Source organism: Felis catus, chromosome C2 (assembly GCF_018350175.1).
Source record: "Felis catus isolate Fca126 chromosome C2, F.catus_Fca126_mat1.0, whole genome shotgun sequence".
Lineage (NCBI taxonomy): Eukaryota > Metazoa > Chordata > Mammalia > Carnivora > Felidae > Felis > Felis catus.
In genome coordinates, this window is record NC_058376.1 from 128,400,329 (window position 1) to 128,418,834 (window position 18,506).

The window sequence follows — 18,506 nt, forward strand, 5'->3', positions numbered from 1 at the left end:
TATTGGTTTCTTTGAAAGTGTTGTCGTTGTTATTATTTTTAGGGAGTGCTAGCAGGGGAGGGGGCAGATGCAGAAAGAGAGAGGGAATCCTAAGCAGGCTCCATGGTCAGCATGGAGCCTGACGCAGGGCTCGATCCTATGACCCTGGGATCACGACCGGAGCTGAAATCAAGAGTTGGACACTCAACCGATTAAGCCACCCAGGTGCCCTTGAAAGTGTTTTTAAAGATACACTATACTCAGGGTGCCTGGGTGGCTCAGTCGGTTGAGTGTCCGACTTTGGCTCAGGTCATGATCTCATGGCTCTTGAGTTCAAGTCCCGTATTGGACTCTGACAGCTCAGAGCCTGGAGCCTGCTTCGGATTCTGTGTCTCCTTCTCTGTCTCTGCCCCTCTTCCACTCGCTCTGTCTCTCTCTCAAAAATAAAAACATTAAAAATAAATAAGTAAATAAAAGGTACACTATACTCATAATTTTGTTTTTGATATCTACAGGCCAGTTTTTTTTAATTTTATTTTTTATTTTTTAAAATTTACATCCAAATTAGCATATAGTGCAACAATGATTTCAGGAGTAGATTCCTTAGTGCCCCTTACCCATTTAACCCATCCCCTCTCCCACAACCCCTCCTGTAACCCTCAGTTTGTTCTCCATATTTATGAGTCTCTTCTGTTTTGTCCCCTCCCTGTTTTTATATTATTTTTATTTCCCTTCCCTTATGTTTATCTGTTTTGTCTCTTAAAGTCCTCATATGGGTGAAGTCGTATGATTTTTGTCCTTCTCTGACTAATTTCACTTAACATAATACCCTCCAGTTCCATCCATGTAGTTGCAAATGGCAAGATTTCATTCTTTTTGATTGCTGAGTAATATTCCATTGTAGATATACAACACATCTTTATCCATTCATCCATGGGTGGACATTTGGGCTCTTTCCATACTTTGGCTATTGTCGCTAGTGCTGCTATAAACATGGGGGTGCATGTGTACCTTTGAAGCGGCATACCTGTATCCCTTGGATAAATACCTAGTAGTGCAATTGCTGGGTTGTAGGGTAGTTCTGTTTTTAGTTTTTTGAGGAACCTCCATACTGTTTTCCAGAGTGGCTGCACCAGCTTGCATTCCCATCTTCAGGCTGGTTTTTAAAAAACTGAAACTCATTTCCAATTTTATAATGAAAATATGCCATTCACTTAATGGAAATGTTCTTTTTAAATAGTGGAGAAAATCCTCATTATTAAAGTAGTGGCCCCCGTAAGATGAAGAATGCTTATAGATTTGTGCAGATATTTGCTGACTTAAAATTCCTTTGGAGGCGCAAACTAAAGATACTAGTAAATTGCATTATTGTGTTTTGTGTTTCAAAAACATTGAACTAAAAGCCAATTATAGTTCTGTTACTTTGGACCAAAAACCATAAGTTCAGATGCTAAAAATAAAATGGAATAATCATACTAGTTTTGGGTATTATATGATAATTACATTTTTTTCTATTAATTTAGTATCAGTTCTTTTTGTTTGCTAGCTTTTAACTCAGATAGGTAAGAAGAAAATAAAAGGGCCACAATCTCCCTTCAGAACCCCTGTGGTCATTTTTTTTTTTATAGTTTTATGTTTCTAAGGCTTGAACATGTAAATTGAAGAGAAAGGTGCAAAATTTAAATTCTCCCATCTCTAAACCTAACCATCGTTAACAATTTATTATGATTCTCTTCATGAGTAAGAAAAAAAATTTGTCCAGATGTATCTAATTTTTCAAATAATTTAAAACATAACTGGTCACTCAAACAATTTGGTCACTCAAACAATTTGTCACCTTGGTTTTAAAATTTAATATATCTTGGAGATCTTCTGTCATACATAGAGACTTAAATCTTATTTTTTAAAAGTAATTGCATAGTATCCCAGTGTGCTAATTTAACTGATTCTCTTTTGATGGGCACTTTGGGTTGTTTTGAATTTTTTGCTATTACAAGTGAATAATGTTCTTGTTACATTATATGTAGATGAACTTTTGTGACTATATCTGTAGATTATGCTCTTAATAGTGGGCTGATGATGTAGAGTATATGTATTTTTACACTTTGTTGGGTATTGCTTCCCTCACTTTCCCAAGATGCTATTGATGAACCTGTTTCATCACACTCCTGCCCAAACTGGCAGGTAGCTGATTGTTTTTGTCCCACTCTGACCAAGAAAATGATACCTCTTAATTTAGTTTGTTTGTTTTTACAGAAGGGTGAGGCTAAAAGTCATTTTGTAATTTTTTTTGTCATTTGTGTTGCTTTTTTTCAGTAAAGTTTATGCTTTTATCTTTTGACTCTTTAAATTTTTTTCTTATTGGTTTGTAGGAGTTCTTTAAAGAAGGGAAAAAATGAAATTAGCCCTTTATGTATATTTTTCCAGCCTGCTACTACTTTCTTTACTTTTTTTATGGAACCTTACTTAATTTCTAATTTTTACATACTCAAATTTATTCTTCATGGCTTCTGTTAATGTTCATCTATTAAATGAAACACTGCCTGTTGCAATAGAATTTTGTAATATTTTGTAATTTGATAATAGAAATAGGCTAGACCTATGTAGATTTACCTGTATCTTATCATGAAAATTCATCCTATAGTTTGAGATAAATTTTTGCTAATAGCAGAATAGGTCTTGTCACATATATAGTGTTAACATCCATGACAATGTCCTTTTCTTTATATAGATCAAGCTTCTGAAATTCAGGTGACAATGATGCTCACTGAAAGTTGTAAGCTACGAGGTCTTCATCACAGGTGAGAAGAAAACTACCCAGCATTTAAGCGTTAAGCATGGTAACATTGTATACTACATTTTTATTTAAGAAAGTTGTGATATGTTCTGAATTGAAAGCTTTTTGGAATGCCCTTATTTTTTAAATAGAATATCAGTGAAAAAAATTAAAAAATGCAATAGATTCTAAGGAAGAAAAGAAAACATAGCTGGATAAAACATAGCTAAACTTTTTTTTTTTTAATTTTTTTTTTCAACTTTTTAAATTTATTTTTGGGACAGAGAGAGACAGAGCATGAACGGGGGAGGGGCAGAGAGAGAGGGAGACACAGAATCGGAAACAGGCTCCAGGCTCCGAGCCATCAGCCCAGAGCCTGACACAGGGCTCGAACTCACGGACCACGAGATTGTGACCTGGCTGAAGTCAGACGCTTAACCGACTGCGCCACCCAGGCGCCCCACATAGCTAAACTTTTGAGAAAGGGAGTTTTTACATATTTGTGTGCATATTGTTCTTTAAAAATTAGGATAGTGATATATATCTGCTAAACTCTCTGTCAAAAATAAATAAACATTAAAAAAAATTAAAAAACAAAAAAGGCGCCAGGGTGGCTCAGTCGGTTAAGCATATGACTTTGGCTCAGGTCATGATCTCGTTGTCTGTGAGTTCAAGCCCTGTTTCTAGCTCTGTGATGACAGCTCGAAGCCTGGAGCCTCCTTCAGATTCTGTGTCTCCCTCTCTCTCTTCTCCTCCTCCATTCATGCTCTGTCTCTTTCTCTGTCAAAAATAAATAAACATTAAAAAAAATTTTTTTTTTTTTAAATATCTGCTATGGGGGGTGCCTAGGTGGCTCAGTCAGTCAAGCATCCAACTATTGGTTTTGTCTCATGGGTTCTCACAGTTTGTGAGTTCAAGCCCCTACATTGGGCTTCAAGCTGACAGTACGGAGCCTGCTTGGGATTCTCTCCCTCTCTTGCTCATTCTCTGTCTCTCAAAATAAATAAATAAAAACTTGAAAAAAAATATTAAAAAAAATATTTAAAAAATACCTGCTATGAAATTCTTTAACATAGAATACCAGAGATAAGAATAATAAACACCAGTAATCCCATCTCCTAAATTTAGTGAAAGTTAACATTTTACCACTTTTGTTTGGTGTATATAAATGTCTATTATCTACCTAGATGATACATAGATATTTAGGAGTGTAGAAATATTTTAAAGTAAACTAGACATCTCAGCACTTAAATTCATTTCCAGCCTGCAATTCCCCTCCCCCCATGAAGATTTTTTTTAAAAATATTTACTTATTGAGAGAGAGGGAACAAGTGGGGGAGGGGCAGAGAGAGAGGGAGGGAGAATCCAAGCAGGCTCCGCGCTGTCAGCGCAGAACCCAATGTGGGGCTGAACCTCACGAACCGTGAGATGACCCAAGCTGAAAATCAAGAGTCAAATGCTTAATGACTGAACCACCCAGGTGCTCCGAAGATGTTTTAATATAATCATAATACCATTATTATCTTCAGCAAGGTTAACAGGCTTCTTAATATAACAGAGCAATGTATCTAACTTTTTATGTAAGTAACTGAATTCATATCTACATTTAAAAAAGATTTGGAGCAGTTCATTGAATGGTTGACCACGATCTTATCATTAGGTCATAGTATGGTTTTTAAGAAATACTTGTAGTTCTGTATGAAGAACTTTAAAAAAAAAAACTCATATCAGTCCTCTTACAGAGCTATAACAAAAGCTCTATCTTCTGAAACAAAAAGGACTTAAATATTGTATCTCAACATGCTGCAGTATCAGTATTGGGGCAAGGTTTTTAAAAAGAAAAAAAACTACATAGAGTCAGCTTAATTTGTATGCCTATTGCAGATTTGGTTGCATATGTTTAAAAAAATGGGTCAGTGACCATCCCTGTTGGAAGATATTTATGGACTTCTGGGGAAACACACACACACACACGCACACACACACACACACACAAGTGATGCATGCAAAAGGCATCATGCATTTTAATTTCTTTGTACTTTGAGCAGTTACTTGAGTTCTGCCAAAAAATAAGATGACTATGCAGAGTTTTATTTTTGAGTTTCATTTATACTTTGGTTCCTATTTGAAAGAATTTGAGAACCTAAAAAGAAGGCAGCAGTAGTGAGAGCAATAAAATGGTAGTGAAAGTTGAGTTTTATGGCTTTGTGATGGTGGGGGAGAAAACAAATGAGCCAACAATAAGGATACAAATATTTTTGCCGTGATTGAACATAAAACATCTTTTAGTTTCTGGGGAAACATTAAAAGTTGATAAATCTCAGTATTAGAAGGGAAAGAAACAAATGTTCTTTGGGGGAGGAAAAAAGTTTTCCTAGTTTCAAATTCTCAAGTAGATGTCACATTAGGCTTATCATACTTGGGGCATTGATTAATATAATGAACAGATACACTTTTTAGTTTCATTGAGCATAAAAAAGCCCAGGGTGTTTGAAAAAATTGGACATACAGTAATGGTCGGACTGAAGATGTCCCATTGAAGGGTTAAAGTCAAGTGATGGAAGAATGTTACCTTCCATTGGTCTGATTCAGTCCAAGTATAGAACGTATTTACAGAGGAATGCATGGATAACATTCCTGAGATTATATTTTATAAAAAATACATTTTGTTTCCTTTGAGTAACAAAACAAGAACTGGATAATGGTCATTTAGAAATGTCCTTCTTGACCAGATTGGAAGTGCTTGATGTTCTATTCTGCTGACTCTGAGAGGAAGAGCCAAAAGTGTTTAATACTAGTATGTAATGTCGACCTAGTATTTAGGTACCTACCTAGTATTCTTACCCAGATAAAAGGTCTGTACACTTCACAGAAGTGGGAAACAGGGATAAATGTAGACAAAGCCAAAATTTTCCCAAGAAGCAGTTTTATATCCACTGTAGCCTAGGTGCTTTGGCTGAATAATGTTCAGAGCAAGTATTTGCAGCATTTCTCATGTGGCTTTAGCCTGTACGGTTTTCCAGCATCCTATCAGGATGAATTAACAGCCCAGGACACCTTAGGTGATGGAATGCCACATGCTGAATAGGGCTCATACTGGACATTCAGCGATTGGGGAAAGTCTTCTAAAGGCAGATTGTCTAGTTTGGTCATGGCTAATTGTTCTTCCTGGCTGTAGAGTAATACCAGGACTCCTAGTTTTTAATGAGTATCAAGGGTGCGTCTGTGCATTTATTTGTTCATTCTCTTATTCTAATTCATTTAGCACCAGTTTTGTACTTGGAACTCTGCTAGGCCTGAGGGACAAAAATGAACTAATGATCTTCAGTGTTCATATTGTACAACTTATCAAGCCAACAAAATACACTTAGTAAGAAATGACACCTCATTTCAGAATTTAACTTTTTAAAACTGGTTGTGGTACGCAATTCCACATGCAAAGCATGTTTACTTCATGTTTTAACATTCCAAGAATAAGAATTGTAAAGTGTTGATATATTTTAAGTATTTTGAAATTCTTTTTATTCCTTTTTCTACTGGAATTTATGAGAATAATATTTACTGTAAATTGAAATAGCTGTATAAATAAAAAGATACCAATTTATTTTAATTACATCCGAAGTGCTTCATATTAAAGTACTCTTGAGTTATTTCTGTGTGCAGTTTGGCTCTCCATTGGCCTGAAGTTGCCTGGTGGTGACCTCACACTGAGTGCCTCCCGGCCTTCACTCTGCAGGCACGCTTGGCAAGACTGAGAACTGCGTGCAGTTCTTGTCTCATGTCCCCACAGAACCTTCCCTGTTTCTACCTTGTTCTTGCCTACAGCACCAGTTTCTACTCTCATCCGCTCTTCATCTAGGTCCCAGATCTTCCTTTTTATCCTCCTTTTCTTTATAAAATGGATAGAATGAAGGCCAGCCATTTGTACTTTAAAACCCTGTTCATGCAGGGGTGCCCAGGTGGTTCAGTTGGTTAAGTGTCTGACTTTGGCTCAGATTATGGCCTCACAGTTTGTGGGTTCGCGCTCCACGTGGGGCTCTGTGCTGACAGCTCAGAGCCTGGAGCCTGCTTCAGATTCTGTGTCTCCCTCTGTCTCTGCCCCTCCCCTGCTTGCGCTCTGTCTCTGTCTTTCAAAAATAAATAAAATATTTAAAAAATTAAAAAAAAAAAACATGTTCGTGCAACTTGTTACCTCTCCTAGAGGGCTTTTAATCCCCTGGTGATAGAGCAAATGATTTGATCTCAAACAGCAAACTTACTGTGCCTGGATAAAATGCCTTTAACTCTGCTCAGTGAATTTCAGACCTGAGGAGAGGAGCAGAGAAATAATTTTGGGGATGTTAGATCAGGTAACTCTTCACATTACACCTCAAATCATTGTGTGCTCAGTTAAACCTGAATGCAAACCTGTTGTACTCATTTTAGTGTGCATGGGACTTGGTAAGAAAAGAGGCACTGTCACTTCCCGTGCATTCCTTCTTGCTCTCCCGGGAGGGAATATCCAGTGAGCCAGGGAAAAGCAAAAGGTTTTGGAACTGGATGAAGTTTTGAATTTTCTTCTCCATGCACTTGTTGTTTGTGCTTGGCAGATAACCTAACCTCTCTTTGCATGGGTTTCTTCACTCAACTGAGTGGGACTAATCATCACTGCCACTCTTAGGCTGTAATGGCAAGCAGAAGCTGTACTAGGAGCTTGTTTTGTGCAGGTCTACTAATCTCTTGAGTCCTCATTTTCTGCTGCTTAGGGGTCAGTGCTTTCCCTATTAGTAAGTCCTACATAGCAGTAGAGGAGTCCGCAGCTTTCACTTGTGCACCGTTGGGTCAGAGTTGTGTGACTGTGGTTTTAAGAGAGACACATGCTCAATTGAAACAATTTAGAAAAGAACAAAACAGAAAAAGCAAGATAGAAATGATCGAAAGCCCCACAACTCAAAGACAACAACTTTTAATTCTTGTCATATTTCTGTGCAGTTTTATTAGTTTTTCTCCCATCTTTGAAATTACCCTGCAAACATATGTAAATTTTGTATCTTGCTTTCATATAAGATAAACTTTTACTCTTCTTTTCTTAACATCTCTTTGTGACCATTTAATCGTTATGTACTATCCTGCTATTTGGGTGTGCTGTTAGTTGTTTGTAACTTTTTGCTATTAATATTTCATTAACTATCCTTGTTCATGTAGCTTTTTAATGTTTGATATTATTTCTTTGTTAAATATCCTTAGAGGCAGAATTTACTAAGTTAAGGAGTAGGATTGTTTTTAAGGCTGTGATACTTGTGTTATTTATCAAATATTTATTAAATGCTTATTTTCTATGGCACAGAATACAAAACATTGGGCATAAAAATAAGAATTCATGTTTTTGCCTTTTTTGGCATAGTTGGGAAAATGAGATAATTATGTAAAAAGTTACAAACCTTGAAGAAAATTAAATTATTTCCAGGTATCAATGGAAAGAGGTGTCATCAGGAAATAGGATGAAAGTATTTATGTGTGCCATGGAAATTTAAAGAGAAACAATACTGCTTACTACATGGTTGGCTTTATCTTGTATATCATAACAACATTTTATGGTTGGTATGATGCCATGTTAGAGGTATGGAAACTAAGGCCAGGAGAGATGGTTGCACAAACAGTACATGGTAAATTTAGGATTTGGAAATCAGATTCTAAGTCCCATGGGACCAGCTAAGGGCATCTTGGCTTTTGTGGCAGTTGCAGCCTCTCTGAGGCCTTCTTGATAGCATATTCTGGTCCATAGTCTGCATGGGGTCTGCTTTTCTTTAATGTGTTGATGGACTAAAGAGGATGTTATGTAAACGCATCAAGTCATTTTTTAGATGTCTCTGATTACCCCATAAGAGTAAAGTTTTAGTGTGACTAGAGAGTGTTTTCAGAGAATCCAGTCCATGGGAAACAACTTTGAGTTTACAGCTTTTCCCTATCTATCCACCAAGTGTATATGTGGGCAACACTGATGTCTAGTTTTAAGGGGCATTTATAACATTATTACATTTTTAATGGTTATCATGTTTTTAAGTATGTTTGAGATTTTCTGGTTTTGTTTTAGGTTACCTTTATTGCTTTTTATTAAAAATAAGCCCTTGAGGTTTTAGATTTCACTTGTCTTTCTCCTGATTTCATTGTTTTGTAGAAATCTTCTTCCTATTACGCATGTGTGTATAGAAGAAGGAGAAAAGCCCATGGTGATACTGCCTTACATGAATTGGGGGAATCTTAAGTTGTTTTTACGGCAGTGCAAATTAGTAGAGGCCAATAATCCGCAGGTGAGAAAAATTTGCCCCAATACTAATTATTTGCCGGGAACTTCTGATATTATCTTTGAAAATAGATGTTAACCTTCCTATATATAAACTGTTTAAAAACCTGTAAAAAGAAACTCAAAATGAACTAGAAGATATTTATGCCCTGTTAATTTAGAGTAAGATGGTTTATGATTCCTGTCTTAAAGGTTGCACTTCACTGATGGCTGAACTTTCTCCTTTTATCCATTGTGTGTTTATTTATAATCACCTCAGACCCTCTCTAACACCATCTCAGCCATTTTCCCGATAACTCTTTGAAGGCACTGGTACTACATCTCCCTTGTAGGAATGGAAACACACTTGACAGAGTCATTTGGTCCATATTATACCAAAAGCTGGTCGTGACTGGAGGTCTAGATTATGGGGATAATGGATCTGTTTTTAATATGCTTGGCTATAAGATATCGATCACTTAGGAGTTTCCTTCTCTTTGCTGCTTGTGCACATGGCTGTGAAGCATTTGGTTATATTCCAGACACATTATGATGGTAGTGGTAGTAAAGCCTAGCTGGTGTTTTGTTGCCTACTATAACTTGTAGCTGTATTGTTTGTTTTAGAGTTTATAATGATGTACTTACTACAGTTGCCCAGAGAAAGTGGATTCAAATGCTGCATCGAGTGACCTATAAGTCAATATGCTTTGTAAATTGACAGGATTAAAGCCAGGGTTCCCCAAAAATTGTTGGAGGCTGCAGCCCATCAACATTACCTGAGGGAGAATTTCACTTCTTAGCCCACAGTACTAGCATACTGGCTCTAGAGGAGCATATCAGTAGTGAGAGCTATAGACTTAAATTAGTTTGAAAATGGTCTCCAGAGATAATCTCCTAGTAAAAACTTTTGATTTTAAAGAACAGGTTATCAAATAATAAACATTTGAAATATTATCTTGAGAATTTGGCATTCATGGAACAGATATTTATTGGGCACCTATTGTAAGTCCTAGTTGTTGGGGAGATCTACCTAACAGATGAGAGAGACAGTGTGAAGTAAATGGTAAGTTACATTACAGAATGATAAGTACTAGTAGATACAAATATTAGGGAGCCATGGGAACATATTCTTGGTCAAGAAGTAGCTTTTTAAAAGCCAAGTGTAGGTGTAAAGAAGTATTTTGGGATGGAGTAGGATTGTGGAATAAAATAAGTAGCTGACATCATAATTTTTGTGCTAACTACAAGCAATGTCATTTTTTTTTTTTTTTTAACCACAGGCAATTTCTCAACAAGACCTGGTACACATGGCCATTCAGATTGCCTGTGGAATGAGCTATCTGGCCAGAAGGGAAGTCATCCACAAAGACCTGGCTGCTAGGAACTGTGTGTAGGTGCCATGAGCTTGTCACTGTCCTTTGATGTTTAGTTTTCCCTGGATTTGGGCTCTCTCCAGGAGTCACTGTGGGAATTGTAAGAGTAACCCTGATTCATATGTTTTAAACAGTCTGATTGCATTTGATGCTCATGTCTTTACTTTTCAGGATTGATGACACACTTCAAGTTAAGATCACAGACAATGCCCTCTCCAGAGACTTGTTCCCCATGGACTATCACTGTCTGGGGGACAATGAAAACAGGCCAGTTCGGTGGATGGCTCTGGAAAGTCTGGTTAATAATGAGTTCTCCAGTGCTAGTGATGTGGTAAGTGCTGGGAATCTTGGATATCAATAGAATGGTGAAGAGGCTTTATGTTTTAATTTTTTTTTCTATATATTTTTTTTAATTTAGTAACTGTTCCTGAAATGTTTCATTGAGAAAGCAAGTGTAGTTAGCTCCAGTCAGCCAGTTCATGGAAAGATGCTGTGACTCAGACCATGGGCCATCAATGTGTGTAATCACATTTCATCCTCAGAGTAACCCTGTGAGGGGGCTGTTAACACTATGAAGTAGCTAGACACGAATATCCCAGTTTTAAAGGTAGATACTAAGGCTTAGAGAGATTTCAGTATTTGGGTTTTTTTTTTCTTATGTAAGTCTCAGAAGAACCAAGTGATTGCCAGATCATAAAGATTTATTGTTCCTTTCAAACATCCTCTTCCAACATTATGAGCTGTGTTATTTGTAATTCCCCAGATGCCACTCTCTTCCCTTTTGTCTGTTTCTGAGTAGTTCTGCCCACCAGAGAAGATCATATAGTGGGATCCTTTATACTTAGTGATGAATCGTTTCAGTAGCCATGTTTACTTGTGGGTATTTTGTAGACATTTTAAATTGCTTTTAATTTCTCACTTTTTAGTCTCATTTGAAAGATGGATTTATTTTTCTATTTCAGTACAGTTTGTTACTGTAGCTGAATAGAGATTAGGTAAAACTTTTGCTTATAGGGTCGCCCTCTGTGACCACTCAATGATATGTTAGTATTAAATATAAAACCATAAGAGACTTGAATGCAGAGAGCAAACTGAGGGTTGATGGGGGGTTGGGGAAGGGGAGAAATGGGTGATGGGCATTGAGGAGGGAACTTGTTGGGATGAGCACTGGGTATTGTATGTAAATGATGAATCACAGGAATCTACCTCCAAAGCCAAGAGCACACTGTATACACTATATATTAGCTAACTTGACATAAATTTTAAAAAATAAATAAATATAAAATCTTATAGAATTGTTTGCTTTGAAGTTTCAACTGTAAAAATTGGGCTTACTATATCCTTGTATCTTGTGGTTTACATCAATAGATTTTATTTATAATATAGGGTTACCCTTTTACTTCTAAGTTTGTGTGCTTTAAGGATTGCTCTTTTAATGCCCTCATTTCCTTAATTGTATTAGTGTCCTCTGGATGCTGTAACAAATTATGCAACCTTGGTGGTAAAACAAGAGAGGTTTATTCTCACAATTGAATTCTGGAGGTCAGATGTCTGATATGAAGGTGTAGGCAGGGCCATGCTCCCTCCAGAGCCCCTAAGGGGGAAACTTTCCTTGTTTTTTCCAGCTGCTGATGGCTGTTGGCATTTCTTGGCTCATGGCTGCATCTCTCTGCTGCATGTTCCTATCACCTTCTCTTCTGTGTGTGTCTGTCTCTTAAAACTCCTTCTCCCTCTCTCTTATAAAGATATTTATGATTGCATTTAGGACCCACCTGTATAATCCAGGATAAGCTTTTTTGGGGGTGGGAGGGAAAGGTTGCATTTTCAGTTTTGATACCGATTTTTCTCAAATAATATAAAATGGGAAAGCAGAGTTTGATTTTAGTCTAGCACACAGCTCCTGTATGAATATCAGTAAGGACAAATTATGCTCTTATTGATAGTTTTTGAGGTTGCCAGATCTTTATTTAGAAGTTCCGAATTGTAGCTGGAATTCTTTGCCAGCTTCTACATTAAGCAAAGCTGTTTTCATGGGAGTACAAATGAGTTTAACGTTTTTAGCACATAGCTTAAAACATAATATCAGTTAAACTAGAACTATATGGTTTTCAGATCTACCCCTTTAATAGAAAGGGGTAGAAATCTGAACATTTTTGAGTGAAGAAAAGTAACTTTGTTCAATATAGTTTTTTTAAATTCTTACTCCATTGTTGATTTAAAAGATTAAGTCACTCATCTCTGGGATATTACTATTTTTTTCCATGGTTGATTTTTAAAATTTGTGATTTTGTTACTCATTGAAATATAGCATAATTGCCTTAGCAGAAATGAAGGGGCAGTTGGGGTGAACCCACAACTAGTCTAGTGGGCAGGAAATGGAAGATGTTTCTTAAATAACAAGTATGCCATGTAACTTCAAGAGATTGGGAATTGTTTGATTAATCTCTCAGTAAAAGGAGTAGTGATAGTTTCTATTTCAAGGGAATATACAAGATGGCCAATAGTGCTGTTTGCTCTTACAGTGGAAGCCCCTAGAAAATGCACTGCTTAATTTAATGTATTTAGCTGTGTAGGTTATTCCACTCTAAGTTTGAGAAGTAATGGAATTATTTTTTATAACATTTATGATTAAATATTTCACAGGAACTCCTGAGTGAAAGTTAAATTAGATAATAGACTTTCAACCAATGAAACTATAGTTAATAATACATCCCTAGGTGGGGTGCCTGGGTGGCTCAGTCGGTTAAGCATCCGACTTTGGCTCAGGTCATGATCTCATGGTTCATGGGTTCAAGCCCCGTGTCGGGCTCTGTGTGGACCACTCAGAGTCTGCAGCCCGCTTTGATTCTGTGTCTCCCTCTTTCTTTGCCCCTCTTCTGCTCCCGCTCTGTGTCTCTTACCTTCAAAAATAAACATTAAAAAAAAAAAATAATACATCCCTGAGCAATGTGATCTACATCTCTTCAGCTGAGTACACTGTCCTGTATTAGCTGGTCAAGTCCCAAGTTGAGGATACATGGTTTACTTGAGCAAACATTTCAAAATTATATTTAGAATTAGTTACTTTTATGGTTATGGTATTTTATAAATTTTGCAAGAGTTCATATATTTTATGTAAGAATCTGTCTTCTCTCAGAATGTAGTTGTACTAGATACCTTATTGCTTGCTGCTTGATCACTTGACAGCTTTATTTTTTTTTTTTTTTTCAACGTTTATTTATTTTTGGGACAGAGAGAGCATGAACGGGGGAGGGGCAGAGAGAGAGGGAGACACAGAATCGGAAACAGGCTCCAGGCTCTGAGCCATCAGCCCAGAGCCTGACGCGGGGCTCGAACTCACGGACCGCGAGATCGTGACCTGGCTGAAGTCGGACGCTTAACCGACTGCGCCACCCAGGGGCCCCTTGACAGCTTTATTTTTAAAAAATGTCCACGAACTTAATGGTGAGCAACTTAACAGCAGACTTACTTTAAAATCATAATTACTTTTAGTGTATCTTGGCATAAACTTATTTGAAATCTCTGTGTGACCCAAATTCTTCTGGCTGTACTTAGAATGTGATAGTGAGAAAACCCATGGATTTACATTTAATATGGTTAGCTCCTAAAATGTTCAGATTTTTCTTCTTTAGATTCTTAGAAATTAATTTCTTTTAAAATATATGTGTGTGTATATATTTTCCCTTTAAATATCTTTTGTCTTGGATAGTTAAGATTAAAAGGAATAGGAACACTTTTCTGTGTCCTATGACTGTGATGTCACACTCACTATTAGTGTATTCAGTTTTGTGGGATTAAATACTTTTTGAATTCTTACATTAAAACACAAATGTTAAAGATTGCTTGTTAACACTTGTATTGAAAATCTTTATGCATAATCATTGTTCTCTGTTCCCACTTTTCCATTATGGATGGAGTTGGGGGTTCAAAAGCTCCATTTGAAATACTGGTTTGTGGCTGAAAAGCTTTGTGTGTAGTCATATGCAAGATAAGTAATGTAACTCCACTCCCAACAGAGTCCTACACATGTAAAATACACATTTCAGGTGTAAATGTAGCACCTAACAAATGATATAACTGCCTTGGAGGGGCCATTTTCTTTGTCCTTTAAAAGAGCCTTAACATTTTTGCTTTTTTTTTTTTATAGTTGAAAATTCTATGTGATTTATTTGGAAATACATCAATGTTTTCTATCTTAAAAATAATACATTGCATCTCTTGATTGTGTTTCCATAATTTTTACTGAAAAGATTCAATATTTCAGTATGTCAATATTCTTATAATGTTAATATCAGCTTTTAACTGTTGAACTTAGGAAATATGCACAACTAGATTTGACTGGTTATAAATCTGTTTTATTATTCCAAGATATGACATCATCTTAGGCATTCTTAAGAATTTCTGGATATTGTTTTTATTCTGTTTTCATCAGATATAGATACCACCATGGATTTTTTTGTGTGACTTTCTTTTCCTTTATTTGAAAATAGATTTCTTGATTTATATCTTCTTTCAATTATTTAGGTAATTATAGTAGCTAACATAATTCTGCTATTAAGAGACTACCTCCTGTTAAGAGACTAAATGCAATCAGGAATGCACAATTAAGAGTTTCTTTCTTAGTACTTTTTTGTCTTTATAGTATTACATTGTTTTTAAAAAACATTTTCTTGGCAAAAACAAGTCAAGGAAATGATTTCCATGCTAATCTTATCAGTGTGACTTACTGTAATGAGACTCTTTAAGGTATTTGAACAGTTTTAGGGTACAGAGTAAATTAAAATGTGTTTCTTGTGCCTTTACAATATTTATTTTGTGAACATTAAAGATGACCTAGAAGAAGGAGGGAAATTTAGTTATCTAGATCTAGGTATCTAGATAACTATATCTATAGCAGAGTGCTTCTTACTGCTCATTTGTCCAGTGTCATGGAAAGTCATTGCCCATGCCTTGAGCAGAAGAAATTCACATTGGTAATACACTCATGAAGAGTGGTCTTCTGAACTACTGTGGTATCAAAGAGAAAGGTACGGTTTTCAGAGAATATGTAGCATTTGGGGGAGGAGGGGTTTGAGAACTATAGCTTCTACGTTTTTTGTTTTTGTTTTATTTATTTGAAAGTTTTATAATTTATTTTTTAAATTTATATCCAGGTTAGCATATAGTGCAACAATGATTTCAGGAGTAGTTTCCTTAATGCCCCTTTCCCGTTTAGCCCATCCCCCCTCCCACAACCCCTCCAGCAACCCTCTGATGGTTCTCTATATTTAAGAGTCTCTTATGTTTTGTCCCCCTCCCTGTTTTTTTTTTTTTTTTGCTTCTCTTCCTTTATGTTCATCTGTTTTGTCTCTTAAATTCCTCATATGAATGGAGTCATATGATATTTGTCTTTTTCTGATTAATTTCGCTTAGCATTATATCCTCTAGTTCCATGCACGTAGTTGCAAATGGCAAGATTTCATTCTTTTTGATTGCTGAGTAATACTCCATTGTATATATATACCACATCTTCTTTATCCATTCATTCATCAATGGACATTTGGGCTCTTTCCATACTTTGGCTAATGTTGATAGTGCTGCTATAAACATGGGGGTGCATGTGTCCCTTCGAAACAGCACACCTGTATCCCTTGGATAAATACCTAGTAATGCAATTGCTGGGTCATAGGGCAGTTCTATTTTTAATTTTTTGAGGAACCTCCATACTGCTTTCCAGAGTGGCTGCACCAGTTTGCATTCCCACCAGCAGTGAAAAAGAGATCCTCTTTCTCTGCATCCTCGCCAACATCTGTTGTTTCCTGAGTGGTTAAGGTTAGCCATTCTGACAGGTGTGAGGTAGTATCTCATTGTGGTTTTGATTTGTATTTCCCTGATGATGAGTGATGTGGAGCATTTTTTCATGTGTTGGTTGGCCATCTGGATGTCTTCTTTGGAGAAGTGTCTATTCATGTCTTTTGCCTATTTCTTCACTGGGAGAATACCTAATGTTTTTAAAAGTATGGAAAACTTCCTATTTTATATTGTTTCTTACTAATTTTAGAATAATGTGTAGATTCCCAGTATTTATTCATTTCTATTATAGTTGCAGATTTTACACATCAACAATCTTAGACTCATAATTTAAACATAAAATTCACATTTTAAGAGGAATAGAGTTGCATTGTATGGTGACAGATTGTAGCTAACACTTGAGCGTAGCATAACGTATAGACTTGTCAAATCACTATGTTGTACACCTGAAACTAATTTGATATTTTGTGTCAACTATACTTCAATAAATATAACTAAATAAAAATTAGCATTAAGAGGAATTGATATAAAGATATTAAGAAAAAACTGGAGAGGTGAAAGGATCATTCAGACATTAGGAAATAAAGATTTAAAACTTAATATTATTAATATTAAAATATTGCCTAGTTGTATTTAATAGTATTATTTTAATAGTCCTAGTAGTATTTCCTGGGAAAGAGGAATAAATGGATTTACTTTAGGAACAGTTATTATTTTCAGAGGTGACTGGTTGCTGTCTTGTGATCAAGTATTGCCCTTGATACATTTTCTGTATTAGGCTTTCCCTAAGAATAGCTATTTTTTTCAGGAGGTTTCATGAACATCCCTTTCCCTTTCCTTTCCCTTCCTTGTCTTATTGTATTTAACATTCCCTTCAAATAGCCTGTGTTTCGATGGGGCAATGTCTAAGCAGCTGGTACTGTAAAGTGTCATAAATAGCAGATATGTGTAATGGCCTGATAGGCATCCAATATTGGCTCTGCTGTCTTTCTTAATCACAGATCCTAGGGCAGTTTCATAGTAGAAGTCATGTCTTTTCAATCATGTATGACACTCTGTGCCTAAAGATTGCCAGTTTTTGAAGTTGAGTTAGCAGCATGTACTAAATTTGATATCTGATGCAGTCAGTGCATTTTGTATACAGTCATTGTGTATCTGGGTTTGTTTAGCTGGGATAAAAAAAATACTTGCCACAATGATAAATCTGGAAGAGTGTCAAGATTTTTAGCTAGACTGTTAACCTTGAAGAATTGTTGAAAGTTCCATTTTAAGGGTGACTTGTATAAATTTGTTAGTTATATCTTAAATTTTAAATATTTAAGTTTTTTTAAAGTAATTTACTCCTGTACATATATATCAGTTATTGAAAAAGACCTAGAAACCATGTGTCTGAAAACTAAAATTCATAGAATAATAAAAGCTTTAAAAATTGGATATTTAGGAAGGAGTATATAATAATAACACCTGTACCTTGTGCACAGTGGATATCAGTTTTGAAAACTTGTGAAAATCAATTAATGTTAGTAAGTTAAGTGAACACTAGCTTTCTTTCACTGCTAGGAATATTCCTCCATGATATTTTGATCTTCAAAGTGAACTCTTGATCACAGGGAGTTGGTAAAGAAAAATCCATGATCCTTCCCCTGGTTTTCAGAGCCTTCTGTTTCTTACCTCATCTTCCGTTTTTAGCTTTGTATTTTCCGTTGTACATTTCCTTATAGTCCGCATTTCATCCAATCTTGAATTCCTGCTGAGTCCAAATACACAAGGTACTTTTATGCTCTTTAATTTGGTCTTCTTTGGATATCCAGAAAGTCTTGTACCTGTCTAACGGCACCTACCACATGCTGCATTATATTTTTATGCATAAGTCATTCTTTCCAGAATGGGTAGTAGAAACTCTGCTTTACTTACTTTCCTTTAGCAGATGTTCCATAGTTACAGAATTGAAGTTGATGTATATAGATATGCCTTTTTGGGTCATTTATTTTAAGAACATTCACAGCCAACTGTGTTAATCTTATCCTTAAGAGAGCTGTGTACTTGAATGTGTAAAAGAATCCTGAATGGCTCACACTGACCTCTTATCCTCTCTATTTCCATGCTGAATCTCACATTTCTTCTTGTCTCACTCCCACAGGCCTTACTTCAGAGATTCCATCTGTTTTGACTACAGTTGTTATTTATGAGTAAATTTATTAATTGACTTTTGTCACTGAGGTTTCCTTCTTAACCATTAGATCTATTGCATAGATGTTTATTCTGCCTTTCTACTTGGGGCCCATATTTCCAAAAACTTCAGTGAAATCTTTGCTCTGTACTATTC

General features: G+C 36.0%; 1 protein-coding gene across 3 annotated transcripts in view; it reads left to right on the top strand.

Annotated features, from left to right (window-relative positions):
* The window catches only part of RYK (receptor like tyrosine kinase), a 106,623-nt gene that overhangs the window by 73,830 nt on the left and 14,287 nt on the right, over positions 1–18,506 (top strand). For all 3 annotated transcript variants that reach the window (XM_045037575.1, XM_023260545.2, XM_023260544.2), the window contains exons 10-13: positions 2,711–2,780; positions 8,913–9,045; positions 10,298–10,407; positions 10,562–10,721. In XM_045037575.1, the coding sequence (XP_044893510.1) occupies positions 2,711–2,780; positions 8,913–9,045; positions 10,298–10,407; positions 10,562–10,721 (473 nt within the window). The remainder of the gene's footprint in view (positions 1–2,710; positions 2,781–8,912; positions 9,046–10,297; positions 10,408–10,561; positions 10,722–18,506) is intronic.